Genomic DNA, 22,714 nt, shown 5'->3' with positions numbered 1-22,714 from the left:
CAAGCCATGAATAAGAACGCAGGCAGCGTTCGAAACGCGTAGGCTATCTACCTTCACTCCATTTTTTCAGCATTGCAGGACATCATCATTATTATGCTACCGATCCCATTTTTAACGAAGATAATTAAAACTTAGAAAAAGATTATTTTTAAGCACCATAGCGCTGGATCCATCCCCCTTCTCCTCTACAAACAATCAGCCAGTCGTGTGTCGTCACGAGGACCCGTGCACAAGGACTACAAAACACAAGTCCAGTCAAAAGGTGAGCTGGAGGCATCTTCTTATTTTTTGTAAGTTCACCCATACTGGGTCATCAACCTGTGGCACACCAGCGGTTGTTAAACTACAATTCCCAGCATGCCCTCACAGCCTTTGGCTGGAATATTAAAACCTTTGCCTGTCAGGGCATGCTGGGAGTTGTAGTTTCACAGAGAATCCCAATAACTGTGGTTCTTGAAGTACAGAATTATTTGTCATTTATTTATATATAAACATCTTTATATAAAAATCATGAAAATAATCTAATTACACCCCATATTTCAATTTATCAAATTCATCCTTCTCTCCCTAATCTTTTTACTAAAGTCATCCGGTTGCCAGGCAACAACAGCTTCAGACATAAGAGAGCAAACTGTAATCACTCAGTCTTTAGCCTAGCGGCGGCCATTTTCCCTGAGTCATTTCCCACCATTCTGCAACTGACTTCAGAAAATAATTCTGTAAATGAAGACAAAATATTTTACGTTGGGCTACGTCCATGTGCCTGACGTCATCGTTCGGGGCTGGTGACGTATAAAGTAGTCAACTGCAGGACGAGGAGACTGGAATTAAAGGAGGTGAGAAACTAAATGCGGAGAAAATAGAGGGAGAGAGATAGAAAACCGGACTGCTCTTCAGCCGTGCAGGGTGAGGTAGCTTGCGTTAGTTTGGTCTATCGTGCTGGGAGTTGTAGTACTACAGCTAGGGTGTATCTCTTCAGTGCTGTGATAGTATGCTAGCATTGCCAGGGAATTATTTATAGACTGTTCCTGTCATGGCTACTGCCATTGTATCAAAATATGAGCTCTGAAAAGTATTAGGGCTTTCCAGCCCCTGAATGTAAACAATATTGATCCCATTCACTGACAGCAAGCACTGCTACAGCCCAAAGACAATAATTGAACCTCGTTTTCTGTTTGTGGGTTTTCCAAAATGAGGAGACCTCTGGCAAAGCAATGAGTAGTGCTAAATCCCGGACCCCCTTCCTGGCTGATGACTGGTTTATGGGCGCCCAAGGCTCACTGATGAGTGGGTAGCGAAGGTTAGCCCGTCTGGTCCGATCCCGCAGAAGGGCTGAAGCCCATGCTGACCTCTGACCACCACTGAAAGCGCCTACAATGGGCATGTGATCATCAACACTGGAGCAATGCCAGAAGGCGCCCGGTCTGATGAGTCACGTTTTCCTTTACGTCGTGCGGGCGGCCGGGTGCGTCATTTACCTTGAGAAGAGTTGGCACCAGGATGCATTATGGGAAGAAGACAAGCTGGCGGGGCAGTGTGATGATCTGGGACACCTTGGGTCCTGACATTGGATGTGACCTGTACCACCTACCCGCACATTGCTGCAGACAAGTACCCGCTTCATGGCAGCGCTATCCCCTAATGGCAGTGCCCTCTTTCGGCAGGATAATGCCCGTGTCGTAATGCAGGTCTCTCTTATTAATATGAATTTTTGTCGTATTTAGGAAACATGATGAACTCGTCACAGGGCACCGTGGGCAGTGATCCCGTCATTCTCGCCACAGCAGGTTATGACCACACAGTACGGTTTTGGCAAGCGCATAGCGGCATCTGCACACGTACCGTCCAACACCAGGACTCCGTATCCTTTGTGCTTTTAGGGAGAGACAGGGGAGAACAATGGAATTTGTAATTTTTTTTAATTTTTATTGGACCTACAATGGCATAGCTATCGGGGGTACGGTAGTAGCAATCACAACCCCTCCCCAATACCTGGGGGCTAACCCATATGCCACCATGGTATATAAGAACTGTAGAGCTGGGTATAGATGTGAGGTCAGTATGTAATCCACTCCTGCGGTTTAAAAAATGACAAAACGTTTTTCAGTTAAAGGGGTTGTCTGGACATTTTTTTATTGATAGCCTATCCTTCGGATAGGTCATTAATATTATGCGAATGGTAGGGCACCGACTCCCGCCCTGCTGATTGATGGGGCCGTGGCGTTCCTCGCTGCGGCCTTTTTTTCACAGCGTCGTAAACATCTGGAGCGGCGGTGCCTGGAATTGTAGTTCCGGTCCCATTTAAGTGAACGGTACTGAGCTGTAATCCCAGGCACCGCCACTACTGATGTGTGCGGCGCTGCGCCTGCTCAACACTAAAGAGGTCATGGCGACGAATGCTGCGGCCCCTTCAGGCAGCTGATCTGTGGGGGAGCCGGGAGTCAGACCCCCACCGATCTGATATTCATGACCTATCCTAAGGATAGTCCATAAATAAAAAATGGCCGGACAGCCCCTTTTAAATGTCCCAGAAAAAGGTGAATAATTTAGGAAAATACTTTATTCATTTTCTACAGATTTTGAGCTTGATGTTGTTGTCTTCTCTATTTACACCCAAACTAAATATTCTGCCGATTCTGGATCGCTAAATCCATAAAACATTTATGTAGATTTAGGCAAGGGCTCCATGCCCACATTTGGTTGTACAATATCATTACCGCAACCTCAATGTATCCCTGGGGGTGTTGCACGACAATCGCAAGAATTCCGACATGGCGCTCTAGTCACGGCAATACTGTGATATTACTGCAACTCGCAGACAACCAATATCCGGTGAAGCCCTCGCCTTAAACTACGGCAGGTGATAAATATATTTAGCAAAATTAGTTTTTTCCTTTTAAAAAAATATTGGGTTAATTTGAATCTGAAAACTAATATTGGAGGAATATTTGGGGTGTTGTCCTTCGCAGCCAATAAGATCTCTTATTTACTAACCTGCACTAGAAATATGAAATCTGATTGGTTTATGTGGACAACACCTTCATCTTTAATCCAACGCTCCTCCGTCTACAGGGAACTTCCAGAATATCTGATAATCACCTATATAGTCACATGGATGCCGGATTAAAAGCATAATATCTTATTAATACATACACTTCCTTTTCTTATGTCTGACTTCTACTAAATTGGTTATCCGGGTTATCAAAATTGATCGCCTATCCTGAGCATAGGCCATCAATTAGATCGTTGGGGGTCCAAATATTGGCACCCCCGCCGATCAGCTGTTTGAAGGGGCCACGGTGCTCATACGTTGCAGCCCCTTTAAACCTCTGATTGGCTGGGGTGCAGACAGTTGGACCCACACCGATCTAATATTGATGGCCTATCCTGAGTATAGACCATCAATTTTAATAACCCGAATAACCAGTTTAAACATATTAGATTTGAGGTTTGTATCCACATCATTGTGCTCCTTGACTAGAAGTTTTAGCAAGTGAATTCTCTGGAAGTGACTCCGGATCGCAGCATGATCGCAGCTGCAGGTGAGCGACCGTCCTATTCTCTCCTCTTTTCTGTCTCCTTAAAAAAAAAAAAGAAGTGATTTCTATCTCATTAGGCGCCTTTTTTTTTCTTTTATAAGGTTTTTCCAGGATTTAAATGTTTAGGCCACCAATGCGTGTGGCTGTGCCTGGTATTGCGTCTCATCCCCTTTTACTTGAATGGGCGGAGCTGCAGTACCAGAGACAGCCACACGTATATGGATGGCGCTGTGTCAGGTACTGCAATAAAGGAGCCGCTGGACTACAGTGAGCGCTGCTGCCCCTTTTATTTTGCTGATCGATTGGAGTCCCGGATAGGCCGGTCATGTAAGATCCCGGGAAGTCTTACACCTTATTCACATGGAGCTGCATCAACGTCTGTTGGGTTCCTAAAGCCACCTCTTGTTTTTAGGATATCAGCACATCCGTATGTATGATCTGAACTCCAACAACCCCAATCCTGTTATAAACTATGATGGTGTGAGCAAGAACATTACCTCTGTTGGGTTCCATGAGGACGGGCGCTGGATGTATACAGGTGGAGAGGACTGTATGGCAAGGATATGGGATCTGAGGTATGAAGTCTCTTGGTGTGGGGAGGTTATTAGTTTTGAGGGTTTTGTTTTCTTTCTGACCTGACAACCTGTGGATTTAAAAAAAAAAAAAAATAAATGTTTATTTGCACTTACGCCATTAAGTGTTGGCTTTTTTTTTTTTTTTGCAGGTCACGAAACCTTCAGTGTCAACGAATCTTCCAAGTAAATGCTCCAATCAATTGTGTTTTTCTTCATCCCAACCAGGTAATGTTCTGCAGGGAGTCTAAATATTAAGAAAACACTGTTACTGAAGAAGATCCTTAGGGCTAGTTCACACGGCAGATTTTGCGTGGCAGGTCCCGCGCCAAAATCCGCCGCTGAACTATTCCTGCCTCCGATTGACATCAATGGGAGGCTGGGGCGGAATCCGCCCCAAAATCAAGCAGGACGCTTCTTTTTCCTGCTAACAGAGATAATCAGCTAGCGAGAAAAAGAAAGGTCCGACTCCCATTGAAAAGAACGGGAAGCGTAATTTTGCCGCAAAATGTGATCGTACCCTTAGGCTTTATTTACCTTAGTGTTGTGGCTTTCATTCTTAACCCCTTCCCCCTGCTGGCATTCTGGGCCCTAATGTCCAAGCCATTTTTTACATTTTTCCATTGTCACATTCGAAGAGCTGTAACTGTTTTATTTTTGCGTCGGCATAGCTGTATAAGGTCTTGTTTTTTGCGGGACGACTTGCAGTTTTTATTGGTACCATTTGAGAGTAGATGAGACTTTTTGATCACTTTTTATCACATTTTTTTTTAAGTCAGGATTAACAGAAAACAGCAATTTTTCCATTGTTTTTTATTTTATTTTTTACGGCGTTCACAGTGCGGGTTAAATAATGTAACAGCTTTATAGTCGGGGTCGTTACGGACGCGGCGATACCAAATATGTGTAAATGTTTTGCTTTATTGTAGTTTTTTTTAATAGTAAAGCATTTTGTAAGGGGAAAAAGTGGGTTTTTCATTTTTAATTTTTTTTTCCTTTTTTTTTTTAAATTAACTTTATTAAACTTTTTTTACTTTTTTACTAGTCCCACTAGGGGACTTCACTATCCTCCGATCGCTATTATAATACACTGCAATACTTTTGTATTGCAGTGTATTACTGCCTGTCCGTTTAAAACGGACAGGCATCTGCTAGGTCATGCCTCCGGCATGATCTAGCAGGCATTCGCTCCAGGCAGACCTGGGGGCCTTTATTAGACCCCCGGCTGCCATAGAAGACACAGACACTCGGCGATTTTATCGCCGGGTGACGGTGGGATGAGAGAGAGCTCCCTCCCTCTCTCCAAAACCATTCAGATGCGGTGCACGCTATTGTGCACCGCATCTGAAGGGTTAAACGGGTGAGATCGATACTAATATCGATCTCACCTGGCAGAGCAGGGACGCCCCCAGCTGCCTCTAGCAGCTGAGAGCAGGGAGATTTGACGCTCCCTGCTCTGTTTACTTTATTCTACAGCAGCGACGTAGAATGGCGGCGCTGTAGAATAAAGCCCATTAATGACTGCCGTGAAAAGGCTTATCGGCGGTCATTAAGGGGTTATCCAGTTGTCCAGGATTAGAAAACATTGCTTCTTTAGGCTGGGTTCACACGACCATGTTACGTCCGTAATATACGGAACGTATTTCGGCCGGAAGACCCGGACCGAACACACTGCAGGGGGCCGGGCTCCTAGCATCATAGTTATGTACGACGCTAGGAGTCCCTGCCTCTGCGTGGAACTACTGTCCTGTACTGTAATCATGATTACAGTACAGGACAGTTGTCCTGCAGCGAGGCAGGGACTCCTAGCGTCGTACATAAGTATGATGCTAGGAGCCCGGCCCCCTGCAGTGTGTTCGGTCCGGGTCTTCCGGCCGAAATACGTTCCGTATATTACGGACTTAACATGGTCGTGTGAACCCAGCCTTATTCCAAATACAGTGCCACAGCTGTCCACAGGTTGTGTGGGGTATTGCAGCTCATTCCAATTCACTGATCTGAGATAATCTGCAATACCAGAAACAACCCATGGACAGGTGTGGCGCTGTTTCCGGATGATAACAACCATATGTTTGTAATCCATGGACAATGCCTTTAAAATTGATTGGTCTATTCTTAGTATAGGCCATCAATATTAGATCAACGGGGGTCCGACTTGGCACTCTCCTACGATCAGCTGCAAATACCAGGTACGGCCGCTGTTAAAAGTATGGCGCGGTGTCTGGCAAACAATCGAGGTCGTGCCACAAGCAGACGGCTCCGTACACTGTGTAGCACCGACCACTGCATAACATCCGGTCCCCCGAGGCAGCCGGAGCAGCTGACTGGTGCGTGGTCTGGGTGTCGGACCCCCGCTGATCATATACTGATTACCTATCTTGTGGCTTTGGTCATCAGTAAGAGAAACCGCACTGTGACTGGACAACCCCTTTCATTTTAAAGAACCAGATAACCGCTGTAACAGATGACAAATCCGTTTTCGTTGGATCCTATTCCTATATAATGTGGTCCATCAGGTCTCCGCTGAGGTTCTGCTGTTTTTGACAACAATAACCTTTTGTTATCGGCTTAGAGTATCGTACGATTGCCTCTCCCGACGTTGATTGCAAACTTCAGAGGGAGATGCGGCTGTTGGATCATGACTGTCCTGTTGATCCATTTATAATAAGTTCTGTGTTTAGATTATTTATTTGCAAGATCTCTGCTTGCTGTTGGTAAATGGAAACGTCTAACACCGATACACGTTTTTTTAAAAGGGTATTAGGACATCCAAAAATCAAAAAGTGGGATCCCCGCTCGGTACCCCCCCTCTATGGGCCAGAAAGGAGAGACTCTTTGGTGAACCTGAACTGTCCATGCATATTATGAATTATTCAGATGAATGGCCGCCATGTAATACTACATTTCTGATCAGAGATTAATTCCTGCAGCAAAATCAACTGTTTGCTGGGGTGTTGGGAGCCGAACCCTGTTCGATATGAAAGGGATGGTCTCTGATGAGACACCCCCCTTAATAGTATATGAGAGCTCTCTAGTAACAAACCGCGGCAGTGAACAAAAATGTTTCTGTTCACTGACAGCAAGCAGAAATGTTTTAAACTGGTAAGGAATTGCAACACAAAGTATATTCTAAATTTGCAGAACTTTTTAAAAACTCCTTGATACTTTAGGCTCACGTTTATATCGTTCCTGACTACAAGTCTCAGGTGCAGCTCATGTTGTGTGGAGCATGAATGGTTCTTTCTATATATTTGGTACTGATTGCGCTCGCCCGACGCAGATAAGCGTTACCCTTTCTTTCGGCACGTGCACATAATGTTTTTGTAGCGCTGTGAAAGTCGTTCCTTAGTAAGGTAGGTTGCGCTCTTGGATGGGTCAGGTGCGTGCAGCCAGCTGGGTTTTACATGGGAGATAAGCTGTAGACACAAAGCTACCCTGTTATTTGGGACATTTCCCCTCATACAAAGCTCTTTTGTGTCTGAGCAGAACGAAAATATAATACTCCCCCCTCCAGCCGGCTGGGAACTTATTTTGTGGAAGTAGGAGGCCGTGTGACCACAAGATTAAAAGGGAAAGTGTCAAGGGTATAAGATTTTTTTTTTTTTATAGATGTAAAAATAATATAGAGCAATCTACAGTATATATTATGTTCATTTACATAGCGCTGACATATTCCGCAGCGCTGTACAGAGGGATCCCTGCTCACAATCTCCTTTCCAAATTCACCGATCAGTATGTTTTTTGTTTTTTTTGGAGTTTGGGAGAAAACTGGAGAACCTGGAAGAAACCCACAAAAACATGGGGGAACATAAAAACTCTGTGCAGATATCTCATTTATACAGGGTGGGCCATTATATGGATACACCTAAATAAAATGGGAATGGTTGGTGATATTAACTTCCTGTTTGTGGCACATTAGTATATGGGAGGGGGGAAACTTTTCAAGCTGGGTGTTGACCATGGCGGCCATTTTGAAGTCGGCCATTTTGTATCCAACTTTAGTTTTTTCAATGGGAAGAGGGTCATGTGACACATCAAACTTATCGAGAATCTCACAAGAAAAACAACGGTGTGCTCGGTTTTAACGTTACTTTATTCTTTCATGAGTTATTTACACGTTTCTGACCACTTATAAAATGTGTTCAAAGTGCTGCCCATTGTGTTGGATTGTCAATGCAACCCTCTTCTCCCACTCTTCACACACTGATAGCAACACCGCAGAAGAAATGCTAGCACAGGCTTCCAGTATCCGTAGTTTCAGTTGCTGCACATCTCGTATCTTCACAGCATAGACTATTGCCTTCAGATGACCCCAAAGATTTTATGTGAATGGTGAAGTTAACAAACAAAACCACCGCTATTGGTCTGACACTAATCCACATTGGATAGATCCCTCCAAGACTGTTGGAACACAAAAATTGATGGTATGGTGTGGTATATGGGGTACAAAGATAGTGGGGCCATTCTTCATCAATGGAAACCTCAAGGCCACGGGATATCTGAAATTGCTACATGATGATGTGTTTCCCTCTTTATGCACTGAAGCTGGCACGTTCCCTGAGTTTTTCCAGCAAGATGGTGCACCACCACATTATGGGTGTCAGGTCCGAGCATTCCTAGATGAACAGTTTCCTGGAAAGTGGATTGGCTGTCGTGGGCCAGTTGAATGGCCCCCTAGGTCTCCCGATCTGACCCCCTTAGACTTTTATCTTTGGGGTCATCTGAAGGCAATTGTCTATGCTGTGAAGATACGAGATGTGCATCAACTGAAACTACGGATACTGGAAGCCTGTGCTAGCATTCCTTCTGCGGTGTTGCTATCAGTGTGTGAAGAGTTGGAGAAGAGGGTTGCATTGACAATCCAACACAATGGGCAGCACTTTGAACACATTTTATAAGTGGTCAGAAACATGTAAATAACTCATGAAAGAATAAAGTAACGTTAAAACCAAGAACACCATTGTTTTTCTTGTGAATTTCTCGATAAGTTTGATGTGTCACATGACCCTCTTCCCGTTGAAAAAACGAAAGTTGGATACAAAATGGCCGACTTCAAAATGGCCGCCATGGTCAACACCCAGCTTGAAAAGTTTCCCCCCTCCCATATACTAATGTGCCACAAACAGGAAGTTAATATCACCAACCATTCCCATTTTATTTAGGTGTATCCATATAAATGGCCCACCCTGTATATTAATATTCCTTTAACCCCTTAATAGACATTTGACTTGACTACGTCATAAATGTTGGTAGGGTGGAGTATGTAGCGGGCTCATGGACTAGGGTCGCTCTATACACCACAGGTATGAGCTATATATTACAGCTGATACTGTACGCTAACAGCTGGGATCGGAGGTAACTCTGATCCTGGCCCTTTAACCACTTAGATGCCCTGGTCAATAGTGACCACGGCATCTAAGATGTTAGAATGAGAGGGCGAGACCCTTCTGCCAATCCATCGTAGCGACCCGATCACAGGCTGCTGATGGTAGTCATTGCAGCCTGGGGGCCTAATTAAGTGCTTTTTGTGCTTCTATTAAGCCCTGCCAGATGGGCCTGGGGATCAGCGTCGCACGTGTGTGGGATATCAGCGGTGATACAGTGGAGACCGGTCACTGTTGGGGAGCTATAGATGAGTATTAATATTTGCACTGTGTATCTGTAGTCTATTCTTTTCATTGTTTTGTTTTTTTCTCATTATTTCTTTCTCTCCTTAGGCGGAGCTCATTGTTGGCGATCAGAGCGGAGCCATTCACATATGGGACCTCAAAACCGATCAGAATGAGCAGCTTATCCCGGAGGCCGACGCTTCTGTCAATTCTGTCCACATAGACCCAGATGCCAGTTACATGGCCGCCGTCAACAGCTCTGTGAGTTTCATCCTTTTACTCGTCAGCTAAATATTCCTAGTCCTCTTCTTGATTTTGTAGAAACAGGTCATTGTGTATAGTCTTTATTCCATAGGGGGTCATAGAGAGAATTATTTCATAGTCGCACTGTTTGCTACGCAGCCGGATTTGCTCAGGTCACCAAGGTTGCAGCCAACTGGTGACCAAGTCTGATCTCCACAGTCTTTGGCTTGCTTCACACGGCCATGTTCGGTCTGTGAGATACGGACCGCACGTCGGCCGCATTTTCCGGACCGAATGCAGTTCAGGGAGCCGGGCTCCCAGCATCAGAGTTATGTATGATACTAGGAGTCCCTGGAATACTGTCCCGTACTGTAATCATGTTTTTAGTACAGGACGGTAGTCCCGCAGGAAGGCAGTGACTCACAGCGTCATGGATTCTAGGAGTCAGGTTCCCTGTACTGTTTGGTTCGGGAAATGTGGTCGACATACGATCCGTATCTCACGGCTGTGTGAAGCAGGCCTTAATCAGAGAGTCTTTTTTAGATGGATGGTACCACCATGGTCCTCTGTTCCTCACTCTCCAAGCAAACAGATTTTACTGGGGGGAGTTTCCGCCAGTTATGCGTTTTTCCCTGCAAAGGTCACTACAGGGGAAATGTTTGTATGACGTGGCGGCCATTCAAATGAATGTAATACGTGGACAGCTGGAGTCCGCCAGAGCGCTGTTTGTTAACTCTATGATGTCAATATGCTTTGATAGGCTGTATGTAGAGGGGCCGTCTTAGTGAGACCACCACTTCTATGACTCACGTAGTTCACTCACAAGGAGGGCCTTAGGTGCATATGTTTACACAACATCTGTGTATTAAGTTTTATTGTCTCATAACCTTTATATTTAATCTTAGGGAAATTGCTTTGTCTGGAACCTGACGGGCGGCCTTGGTGAAGATCTGACGCAGCTCATCCCGAAAACGAAAATCCCTTCACACAAACGCTGCGCTCTACGCTGTAAATTCAGCCCGGATTCTACGTGAGTGTCAGAATAATGTCTCCCGTACACAGTAGGAAAGTCTAAATGCTTCACGTATAGTCACAATTACGTCAATGTATTTAAATTGGTCATTCACTTTGGACAATCCCCTCTTCTTTTCCAGGTTGCTGGCCACGTGCTCGGCCGATCAGACCTGCAAGATATGGAGGACTTCGAACTTCTCTCTGATGACAGAGCTGAGTATTAAGAGCAATAACCCAGGAGAGACTTCGAGGGGTTGGATGTGGGACTGCGCCTTTTCCGGGGACTCGCAGTACATTGTGACTGGTATGAATAGTTTGTCTTTCTTACGTATGTATACTAACCAAGTGAGTGAGTAAGACGCGATACCCTAAAAGGTCCATAATTACATCCTAGCGCCATCATCCGTTGACTTGAATACTGCCAAATATATCCTGTACTTAAAGGTCCTGTCCACATCTTGTGGCTTCCATATAAAAACATTCTTCATAAAATCTTAGAGTAATTTTCTAAATACATGACTTATCTAGTACAAATCCTGAGTAATCGTTTGTAATACAGTCCAAAGCTGAATTAATAACTTTGCAGCCTTCAGAGCTGAAATCTCTTACTGGTTTAACGTTTACACAATGATTTAAGCGCTGTACAGAGGTTCGCAGAATGCAGTACAGGATGGATCATTGAAATATTGGAGCTCAGCAATGCTCTTAGGGGGAATGTCTGCCGATTGGGATATAGTAGCACTTGGCAGAATACCAAGAATACAGATCTGGGCTATACCTGCTGCATCTTGGGATTTTTTGCAAGATGCACAACTATTGGAGTAAATATTTAATGCCAAAAATACAAGCAAGCTAGGGTGTCCGATATCTATGGGCTGCGTGAAGTCTTAATATTTGGCTTTGAACGATGGTGATAGAATACGTCCAGATTGGCACCAATACTGCGGCCAATGCTTTGGATTGTTTATCGTGATTAGAGACATTCACTCCTTTTCAATCTGCCGTGATCCTGGATTCACATATATTTTTGGCCACTGTTAGGATAGATGGTAGGGCGCGCCGCTTGGGACTGCCCTGTTTGCCAGAACGGAGAGCTTCTCCCTCTAGAGAACTACATTGGTTTTAATGGACCATGTGCAATATATAATTTCTTCTTCCATGTTGCTGCTGGGATAGTTTATTTCTTGGCTGGCTCCCCTGTGACATCTGATCGTGGGGGGGTCCTAGTAGCAGGTCTCCCCCTGATCAGCACATTGTCCCTGGACTGATTAACGACCTCTCATAATATTACATTATCACCTATGCACAGGATAGGTAATAAATCTATCCCGAGTGTCCTATGTGAATGCTCCGCTAACGCTCCACTTACATTCTATGGAAATGGCAGTCGGGAAAATAATTTCCATAGGGTAACGAAGGCAAAGCTTTAGCTCAGGAACCCAACATGCATCCAGAAACGGTGCGAGTACAAATGATTGCCTTCCTCTTTCAGCTTCATCTGACAACCTGGCCCGGCTGTGGTGTGTGGAGACCGGAGAGATTAAGAGGGAGTACAGTGGTCACCAGAAAGCCGTGGTCTGTCTGGCTTTTAATGACAGTGTCCTGGGGTAAGAGACTGGCTGCAGCAGGACATGACACAAGACTTTACCCGTCCTCCAAAGATTACACCAGACAATGGACAACATTCTTTTTATTTTTTTCCCAAGACCGTTGACAGATGAGGATACAACGCTTCATAAAAGCATTGCGGTTATCACAGGTAAACATAGAGGTTCTCTCTGCAGGAAGCTCCTCGTTTGCTGTTTAACGGAGTCCTGTATTTTTAATATGTAATAAAACATATAAGGTGGATTAAACAAACAATCTGGCATCTTTGTTTATATTCATCCCCAAATTCAGTCTGGACTGTGGCTAGAACGGAATTGCGGGGTTACACTTTATATCCGTAAACTGTGTTTAAATAACATCAATTCAGTATTCAATTACACGTTGTCCCTGTCACCAAAGAAATAATCACATTGTAGCGCTGCTGAAGGCAGTCAGGATTTTTACGGAAGACGTACGATACTGCACAGTCCAGCTGTCACAAAGGGGTTAACAGGAAACCATACCGATCGATCCTAAATTAACTCCTCCCATACATTGTGCAAAGTCTGCTAGAGTGGTTGTCCAGGCGGCGCTGGGAGGAGTTCATTTTCGGCATATGGCTGGCCTAGTCAGGTAGGTAGTAGAAGCAGACGGACACGCAGATGTTGTTAGGGAAGCAGATGTCGATGCAGAGATAAATGAGACGTCTTGTTGGACCTGCAGCGATTAAAGAGAAGCAATTTATGTACAACGTGCAGCAAAGGAGAAAACCACGTTCACATATAGGTGTGTGTGTGTGTGTGTGTGTGTGTGTTGATCCTAAGCTGGCCATAGACAGTTATATACATTTCTCGAAGGGTGCAGATTTGTAGCCAATCATATGATGAGTATGGATGTTTACCTTTCATGTGATTGGCTAAAGAGCTGCGCATGACAAGTACAGTGGGACTTATACAAGCATAATTGGCAGCAGGAAAGATTTAGGGGCTTCTGTTAAATTGTAACAACTTTTTAAAAACTTTTGATGTCAGAAATTTCGATCTGAGCACCGAGACCCCCATCAATCACTAAAACTAGGCGCCGCTCGAATGATCGCTGGGCCGCTTAGTTTCTGATCGGCTTTCCTTGCAGCAGTGTACGGGCTCAATAGAAAGTCTGTGTCTGTACACCGCTCCGAGGGAAGCCAATACGAAACGGCACAGCGTTCACCCAAGCGCTTCTGCCGCTGTAATTTAGCGATCTGAGGGATCTCCGTGCTCGGACCTACTCCAATCAAAACGACACCATACCTTTGTCTATTTTATAATGAAAAAATGCTTCCCCGTTAAGCCTTACTTACCCTCGCTCTTTTTTACCCAGTAAATAGGGAGCTGGTCACACAATATTTGTACAGGTTCCCCCACAAGTTCATGATTGACTTTTCGACCTCCTATTACACCGAGGAACTCGCGGTAGTAACGTGTCCTGTTATTCTGCAGGAAAAGGACTGCGTCCTGTTTCAAAATAGCAAAAAAAAAATGCAATGCAACTATAAATTAGATATATCCAGTGACCAGATTTCATGGAAGATTAAATTCCATGTCCACACTTGAACGCCATTTTAAGCTAAATAGGTTCTTTTCTACGCCCGTTTTCTGCCGTAGAAAAGTTTCAAACTACTCAAGTCGCATTTGCAGGAAATATCCACTTTTTTGAATTGGGTGGAGCTTAGTAGAGGGGGCGTGGCTACCAGCAGTCCAACAAAATTATTTATGCCAGAAGTTGACGTAGGCTTATAACTGAAATCTACGCCAGCTCCTCCCAGGTGTACATTTCACTCCATGGCCAGGGGCGTAACAGGCCGACCCTCCCCACCTTCATGATGGATATTAAAATAAATGAAAACAACATTTTACTCCATCGCTTCTTCTCCCTGGATCTCCTCAGGCTCCGTCCTCAGCCCACATGAAATACTATGTCCTGACGCAGGGCAGCATGAGGACCTCGGCGAGAGACGAGGCGTGTACAATATTCTTATGTCCGACCGGTGGGGGAATAGGGCCGGGACGTGTGGCAACAATTGTGGCGCACGGCCATCGGATAGATGCGACTCATTTTTTTTAAGAGGCATGCGCCTTTTAATCTTTTGCATCTTGCTGCAGGGGAGCAGAAAGCTAAAACAGGCGTATGAAACATCGGTCTTAGTAAATCTGCTCCAGTAAGTTAATGCTAAAATTCTGGCTGCTTCTAGTCACCACTAGGGGGAGCTTACTGCATAGAGCTTATACACTGAGCTCAATAATAAAGCTGTATGCAGTAAACTCCCCCTAGTGGTGGCTGCAGACACTTTTTTTTATTTAACTGTCTATGCAGGGGATTTGTAGCTATCAGAAAAACTACTTTAAAAAATTGATCCGCACAGAATGTTGGTACTAAAAACGACGTGTGGCACCACAGGGTTTCTATCTCAGCCGTTTCGCTTATATAAAGGCACAAGACAAGGCTGCCCGCTGTCTCCATTGCTGTTTAACCTGGCATTGGAGCCACTGGCAAGACATTTGAAATCTTCAGAGGTATTCAGAGGCATCTCGGTGGGGGAAATGGAGGTTAAGGAAACACTGTTCGCAGATGACATACTTTTATTCCTAGCAAACCCCTCACGGGACGTTCCACGGGTATTTCAGACGCTAAGTGACTTTGGGGAATATTCAGGATATAAAATTAATTATTCAAAGTGCCAACTGCTAGATTTGGGACCGAAGGAGGGTAGTCATGGTCGACTATTGGATGCTCTAGATGTGGAGATAGTGCGGTCACAGATCACGTATTTGGGCATCAAGGTGGGGCGAGCACCTAGCTCCCTATATGATCTAAATTATCCCCCTTTGATACGGGACATACAGGCGGATCTTCTAAGGTGGCACGGACTGCCCCTTTCACTCCTGGGAAGGTGTGCCTTGGTCAAAATGTCGGGATTTGCAAAACTACTATACCCCTTACAAACCATTCCATTACTAATCAAACACGGGGATATCAATACACTAAATTCGTCCTTCACTAAATTCATATGGGGGGGAAGAAAACCGAGAATAGCACTGGCAAAACTTATGTTAAGAAAAGAAGAGGGGGGCATTAACTTCCCTAACATACGGGGATACAACCTGGCATGCTTGAGCAGACACTTGCTGGATTGGCAACATGGCACCGGATGCCATTCCAACATCAACCTAGAAAGGCAGCTAGCAAAACCATGGGATCTTATGGCTTTAGTGCATACAGCATTTGCGTCCCTGCCCACTAACATTAAGAGATCGGCCCTACTACGGGATACCATTATCACATGGAAAGTATTACGTAAGCATTATGGTCTTCCATATCGCATTTCAAAACACATGCCTATATGGAGACATCCAGATTTGTGGGCGGGAAGGCATAGTCAGCTACTCCAGAGATGGAGAGAGAGAGGGATAGCGACTCTGGGTGACATGTTCCAGGAACAGGAAGGGAGATGGCTGACCCTGCAGGAAATACAGACAAAGTACAATTTTGACCATCCCCAACATCTACAATATTATCAAATATTATCTTCATGCAAAGCAAAACTGGCGGACATATCCGACGAGACCCACCCCAACCTGTTTGACTCATGGTTCCTAAGCACACACCACAGGTCCATATCGCAACTGTATAACACCCTAAAGCCAGTGCTATTAAAGGTGACACCAGCTCAGGCATTTATGAAATGGGAAAAGCTATTTGGCTTGCCTAATATTGCCAAACATGTGGAAATGGGGTTGGTGGATCTCAGAAAACATATAACAAGCGAGAAATGGAGAGAAACCCACTTAAAAATCCTCCATCATGCCATATATGCGTTCACCTTGCCCCCTTCCATAACTAAACCAGATAGAAAGACTTCATGCCCGAGGTGTGGATCACCTCGCACAGACATGTACCATGGGTTTTGGGCATGCACCAAAATACAGCCATTTTGGAAAGAAATGACATCTTTAGTGCAACAAATAAGCAAATTTAAGGGGCTCCTGGGGCCAATGGAAGTTCTTTTACATGTCCAGCATGATGGAGGGTCAGATGACACAGAAGTAACCCACTTGCCCCCCATTACACATGCGGCATTGATGGTGGCAAAACGATGCATACTCCAGAAATGGTTGGTACCAGATATCCCGCAATCAAGTGAGGTTGTACAGGGGATGAAAAGCCTATTTTATTTAGATAGAATGGATGTTCTAAAACACAAAGATGCACAAGGGGGGAGATTTTTTGGGAAATGGAAACTATTCATAACAGAGCATTTCTCGGGGGAGGAGATATGCAAAATGATCGATCCATTCACGGGATCACCTTGGTACCTGATAGAGGATCTTAAGGGCACCTTAGGAGTGTTGAGAACACGTAGAACATAATATCTATAACTTTGAAATGATATCTAGGCCAACTCGGTTAGGAATGTAGCTTCATGTGGCTCCAGTTTAGGTTATTCATGTTTATACGTATATTAAATAAGTTTTGTATGCATTGTTTCTCAGGGATATTCATTGTTAACGCTGTTCACCAAATGTTATGGAAATTTCTGTAATGACCTTCAATAACTGTCACATAATGATGTAAACAACTATGAGCTTAGTGTCATTGTAGGAATGTGTTTTTCATACCATCAACAATAGGTGACTATATTCCTGTAACAGTTTATTGCATATCATGTTATGTGAAAAATTTTCAGAAAATCAATAAAAATATGTTTTAAAAAAAAAAAAAAAAAACGACGTGTGGAGATTCACTTTTTAACTAGCGATATCTTGTAAACATTGATATGGAATCACCGTGCGATCTGAACCACAGCTTACAAAGCCAGAAATAAATATATTGGAAGGTGGGGAGCACAATTTAACATCTGACCTTGGCTACAGACATATTTAGGTAGGACTGTATATTTTCCATATCTCTCATCTCCATGCGGCGAAGGAAACAGGATTTTTCTCCAGCAGCCTTATAGCAAACCAGTCCCTGTAGGATATATATAGAAGGGTTTTAGTAAGAACGTACATTATCATGTTAACAGGGCTTTTCCGTAAATAACTAAATACAAGTGATTGGTGGACCGGTATCCTTTTATTCTCAGAATCAGTGAGGGTCCAAGCAACTAGACCCCCACCAGTTTTATAACTGGTGCTTCATTCAGTCACAGAGTCACCCCGGCTTCATAGAAATGTATAGCCCCAGCTCACTCCTATAGAGCTGTTATGAAGTCTATAATAACTGGAGATCTTCTTTAAGAATCAATATTGGATCTTGAAGGAAATATTCGCTATAATGTTTACGCTATACACATCACCGCTCACGTGTTTGCTGTCGAATAACACCACAGACGTCTGATTTCTGGAGGTCACTCGATAGGTAACTGTATTCCTCCGCTTGTCAGTAACGGCAGACTGGTTTACTGAGGAACCCTGCGGGTTTTTGTAGGTCAGTCGGACAACCTGTAAGAGAGGCTGAACATAAAGGCTTTAAGAATTTGATTAGGGAGAAGGGTGGTCTGAGCTTCCAACAAGGTTCTAATTTTTTTCATCACACAGCGCCACTCTTGTGCATGGGTGGTATTTGGTATTGCAGCTTATTTATATTCACAGAAATATATACGTTTTGCCCAAATACAATGTATGGCCTCGTTCATATGGTCATATTATACCAGTCTTTACCAGTCAGTAATCCGGATGTAGCACCTAGACCACCGTGGCACCAAAGGGAACTAATAACTCGCAGCTGTTGCTCGATGGCCGATGCGTTTCATCTTGTGCCATTTATTCATTGCCCACGTCACAAGTCTTAAACATAAGGCGCACATAAACTATACAGTTTTATGTATAATTTTTATATATGACCCCCTTTGGTGTTGCTGACTGAGCTTCCATATTTAAATATGACATCACATTGGTCTGCTTATGGCATGACACTGCTCTCGTCACACACAGCCATGACAGGTCATTGCATCCCACCGGATCAACGCCGCCTTCTTCTGCCGGACTGCAGCATAAATTGCCTAAGGGCATTGCTACTTGTGAATGGAGCTACAAGTGCCGATCGACTTGTTGTATCGTCGATCACGCTCGTTTTCACGCCCAATATCGGGCCGTCTAAAAGGACCTTAACGGCAACAGGGACAAATATTGTTTTGTAGATAGAATTGTTCCTCCTCGAGACAGACACGGCAGTAATAGTATTCGTCTGTACCTTTGTTTTATTCTCTTTCCATCCCAGAACTCCAACCACACTTATTCCCACAATGGAGAAGAGCAGCGCAACAGCCAGGAAGCCCCAGAATATCCTCGTAGCAGCTTTCGATCTCGCTCGAGGTCCTCTTTCGGTCGGAGGCTGGAGGAAAATAGATCTAGTCAATGTTCATTGGAATAGTACTGGAAGGATGAGGCCTTTGCAAGGAATATAGGATTTTTCATTCACACAAGAGTAGATTCTCAAAAGTGCATCATTACTGGGGTTGTCCTAGACGTAGAACCCATTCTCAAGAGGAAGCTGCATCCATTATTAGCTGTGGGAAACTCGCCATGCATGGAGGGCACCACATCTGGGTAATAGAGAGGGTTCCTGAGAGGTGGATCCCCTTTATAACATCCGTATGACCTAATAGGGTATCAATACAGGGGTTATCTAGTTTAGACGACCCCTTAAGGCTGAGTTCACACATCGCAGATTTTACCCTTTGCAACAAATCCACAACAAGCGAACTCACCCTTTAGGCTATGTTCACACGGGGTATTTTGCCGAGTTTTTTGACGCGGAAACCGCGTCGCAAAACTCTGCAAAAACGGCCCGAAAATGCCTCCCATTGATTTCAATGGGAGGCGTCGGCGTCTTTTTCCCGCGAGCAGTAAAACTGCCTCGCGGGAAAAAGAAGCGACATGCCCTATCTTCGTATGGTTGTGTTCAGATGGCACTGGTTTCTTTGGGTGCTCGAGGTAGGGTCCCAACCCGGGTATAGGTTAAGAATTTGTACTCGGCACACCTTGCTTGTGTTACAAAAATATATTTTTATTTTTATTATGGATGCCACATACAGCCTCTGGCATCCATAATAAAAATAAAAATATATTTATGCCCTATCTTCGGGCGCTTCCGCCTCTGACCTTCCATTGACTTCAATGGGAGGCAGAGAAAGCATATTTCGCGCTGTTTTATGCCCGCGGCGCTCAATGGCTGCGGGCGAAAATCGGCGTGCAGGGAGAGGAATATCTGCCTCAAACTTCCAAACGGAATTTTGAGGCAGATATTCCTCATGCAAAATACCCTGTGTGAACAATTTAGACTGGATTCGCTTACAGACTCGTTTTATTTATTTTTGCTGGTAGAAAACAGATAAATGGGGAGATGCATCAAAATTGGTGCAAAAAAAATAGTGCACAGTAATAAGTGAGACACAGCGGTAGCCGGACTCCTGTCTGGCGGCGCTGCCTGGACTTTAATTGTAAGTTCTCATAAAAGGGTTCACATTAACACTACGACATGCTGCCCTCGAAGAGAAGCATCATGTAATTGACAGGTTCCCTTTAAATGCTAAAACTCTGGCTGCCTGTAGTTGCCACTAGAGGGAGCTTTAGGCAAAATGCAGCATTTTTGCAAAAACAGCAGCAAAAACAGCGATTTGAACACAATGTGAAGAAGTCCATAACGAGATGTCAAGAATTTTATCAGCACAGAATAGTGTCCATCATGTCAGAAAACGTTCGCGATATGGATCTCTTCTGATCATTGGAACCGCTCAACACCCCCCTGCCCCTAATTCTTCAAAAATTATTGGATTGGACTGCCAAACAAACGGGGCAATATTGTATGGAAATATTTGGTAAATGTAGCTTCATTTCCAAAAATACGATGTCATTCTTCTCTATTATATTAAATGGTCTAAAATCAATTCGTAATGAAAAACCCAAAGCAAAAAAAAAATCTACACCAGTATGGCAGGTATTATTCTATAAACCAATAATATAAAAGTCCCCTGTGGATCATAAATATATAGGGTCCATAATATAGGGTCGCAGGGTATCTAGCCTATAAAGATATTCCGTCTCTTACCGTTGAGTCTCCGCTCCCCTCCATACTGTGCTGCAGTCCCAATCTCTGCAAGTCCTTGCAATGTGAAGATTGTGCATGGTTCAGGGACAGCAGAGGGTGAAGGGCTCGTCCATCAGCACCCGGGCAGCCAGCACCTCTAGAGCCACCTTCTCCGCCAGGCTCCACCTGAGAAACTCGAGAGGCAGGAATGTAACAATGACAGGGCTGTGATGAGAAACTGGAAGACGGGAGAAGAATGAGCCCCCCTGGAATTGAACCCAGTGAGATGGAAACACAAACCTGGGCTTTGTACTGGGGGGGGTGGGGGAGGAAAAAAAAAAAAAAAGACCTTATCGGTGGCAGGATGGAGAGGACGCCAAGTGCACACATTCCGGACCCTCAGCAAGTTACAAAAGACACAGTGTGCGGAAAAACCAGCGACTGAAGAAAAGAAACATACTTGAACCGGACTTCAAGGGATAAGGCAGATCCTAGCGGGTTATCTGCCAGGTGGTAACACAGGGGTCAGCTATTGAGAAGGGCAGCCAAAAATGGACAGGGATCCCACCGAGACGGACATTTGGGGAAATATGTGCCCATCCGCCGACCCGGAGAGGTGAACATCTCGCCCTTTTCTATAAGAAATAGAATATATTTGACATGGAAGCAATCTTCATGGATACCTATAGGAGCGAATATGGCTGCATGATTGTCATGTCAACCACCAAGGTGTTCATACCCGATGTGTACCCAATAAGTGGTAGCAAGGTGGTCTATGCCCGTGACCAAAAATATCATATTGATGAGGGTTTCTGATCATCTCCATACATGGCCTCAGCTGTATCATTAGATCAATCAGAAATATCAGGCTGTGTGTGCTCAGCTTAAAGGGGAATGTCCAACCTTGACCACCATTTTTTATTTTTAAATCTAAAAATAAAGTCCAAAATTCAGTGCCGATTCATTTCTTACTATATCTTTAAAGGGATCAGAGCTCCAAATCCTCTGCAAAGTCAGATGATAAAATTATGTGTGCCTGCAGCTACCACTAGGGGGAGCTCCAGGGCTTACTGCTTGTACATTCAACTCAACAGTATGCAGTGAGCTCCCTCTAGTGGTGGCCGCAGGTAGGATATAATAATTTCGCTTTATGACTATGCAGTGGATTTGGATTTCTGTATGAGGAAAAAAATGAAGCCGTGAACCCTATAAAGATATTAAAAAAAGGAATCGGTACAAAATGTGGGACCTAAAAACGACATGGGGATATGATCCCATTTTTAGCACAAAATATCTCTCGCATAGATAATAAGTACACAGTGGTGAATGCCGTACAAGACAATCGCATGTGAACATTATTAATATAGGTGAACATTGTTCATAAATAAAAACGTGATTTGTATATAGTCCTTTCTACTCGTTACGCTTTGGAAATACTTGATTAGACCGCCCTCTAGAGGACAAGAGGATAGAACAAGAACCACCATAAAAAAAACAGGGATTTCTAATGATATATATTACTTTTTATTTAGCCCTTTGATATATATATATAATATAGATAATATTTTTTATGACCATCAGTAGAACATTTTTGGTACACAAGGAAGAAAAGAAAACAAAATCCCTCCCTTAGTAGCTCGATCTGACTTTCCGGAGTAGGTTTCTTCCATATAAGATACTCAATGTTAGAAAAATTCTGTGCGTATAGAAGCGATCAGCTCCTCGGCCTCCTGTATATCAGTGCCATCTAACATGCCAAGCGCTGCTATACCATATGTAGGTCAGAACAGATGGTGTTATGGGGGAAAGCCGTATACGAGTTAAAATAAAAAATTACAGGACGACACGTCATCATTGCTGTGTTAAAGATATCAGCCGGCGTGAGACGTAAACGGTTAATAGGTTTTGATTTTTAACCCATATACAGCTAGATTGAATATATTTTTTAAAAGTCTAAAAATTCAGAAAATCGGATCACAGTTTATATCAGGTAGATTGGACTTGCTCTAGGTCTCTTTACATGTTTCTTATTTCGGAGGACCTTAAAACTACTGAGCCCTCCCCTTTCCAAAAAAAAACCAAA

General features: G+C 44.0%; 2 protein-coding genes across 5 annotated transcripts; one reads left to right on the top strand and one right to left on the bottom strand.

Moving 5' to 3' along the window:
- The first annotated feature begins 70 nt into the window (after nucleotides 1-70).
- On the top strand, nucleotides 71-12,840 carry MLST8 (MTOR associated protein MLST8). Of its 3 annotated transcripts, none has more exons than XM_075830536.1 (9): nucleotides 71-262; nucleotides 1,725-1,861; nucleotides 3,491-3,542; nucleotides 3,952-4,114; nucleotides 4,264-4,339; nucleotides 9,829-9,981; nucleotides 10,869-10,993; nucleotides 11,118-11,281; nucleotides 12,470-12,840. In XM_075830536.1, exons 2-9 carry the CDS (start codon nucleotides 1,730-1,732, stop codon nucleotides 12,586-12,588), a joined length of 984 nt encoding a protein of 327 aa, XP_075686651.1. In that variant the 5' UTR covers nucleotides 71-262; nucleotides 1,725-1,729; the 3' UTR covers nucleotides 12,589-12,840. The 3 variants fall into 3 exon arrangements, with proteins under 3 accessions (XP_075686651.1, XP_075686650.1, XP_075686649.1); XM_075830535.1 differs by lacking the exon at nucleotides 71-262 and adding an exon at nucleotides 701-906; XM_075830534.1 differs by lacking the exon at nucleotides 71-262 and adding an exon at nucleotides 702-836.
- On the bottom strand, nucleotides 12,650-21,456 carry BRICD5 (BRICHOS domain containing 5). 2 transcript variants are annotated; one of them, XM_075830533.1, is made up of 6 exons: nucleotides 20,653-21,456; nucleotides 18,796-18,936; nucleotides 17,907-18,044; nucleotides 17,464-17,571; nucleotides 13,904-14,057; nucleotides 12,650-13,281 (listed from the first exon to the last, which is right to left on the bottom strand). In XM_075830533.1, the coding sequence occupies exons 1-6, from the start codon at nucleotides 21,019-21,021 to the stop codon at nucleotides 13,190-13,192; spliced, it is 1,002 nt and encodes a 333-aa protein (XP_075686648.1). In that variant the 5' UTR covers nucleotides 21,022-21,456; the 3' UTR covers nucleotides 12,650-13,189. The 2 variants fall into 2 exon arrangements, with proteins under 2 accessions (XP_075686648.1, XP_075686646.1); XM_075830531.1 differs by having other exon boundaries at nucleotides 17,907-18,056; nucleotides 20,653-21,453.
- Between the last annotated feature and the right edge of the window lie 1,258 nt (nucleotides 21,457-22,714).

The sequence above is a fragment of the Rhinoderma darwinii genome, chromosome 6 (genome assembly GCF_050947455.1).
Source record: "Rhinoderma darwinii isolate aRhiDar2 chromosome 6, aRhiDar2.hap1, whole genome shotgun sequence".
In the NCBI taxonomy this organism is placed as follows: Eukaryota; Metazoa; Chordata; class Amphibia; order Anura; family Rhinodermatidae; genus Rhinoderma; species Rhinoderma darwinii.
This window is presented reverse-complemented; position numbering and strand designations above follow the sequence as displayed.

Excerpts from the sequence above, each read along its gene's own strand:
- BRICD5 (XM_075830531.1), bottom strand. The coding sequence starts at position 21,021 with ATGTGTGCACTTGGCGTCCTCTCCATCCTGCCACCGATAAGGTCTTTT. Across the intron at positions 18,937-20,652 it reads AGGGGAGCGGAGACTCAACG|CCTCCGACCGAAAGAGGACC; the intron begins GTAAGAGACGGA and ends ATTTTCCTCCAG. Across the intron at positions 18,057-18,795 it reads GGAAAGAGAATAAAACAAAG|CCTCTCTTACAGGTTGTCCG; the intron begins GTACAGACGAAT and ends CTTTATGTTCAG.
- MLST8 (XM_075830536.1), top strand. The coding sequence starts at position 1,730 with ATGATGAACTCGTCACAGGGCACCGTGGGCAGTGATCCCGTCATTCTC. Across the intron at positions 3,543-3,951 it reads CAGCATGATCGCAGCTGCAG|GATATCAGCACATCCGTATG; the intron begins GTGAGCGACCGT and ends TCTTGTTTTTAG. Across the intron at positions 10,994-11,117 it reads AAATTCAGCCCGGATTCTAC|GTTGCTGGCCACGTGCTCGG; the intron begins GTGAGTGTCAGA and ends CTTCTTTTCCAG.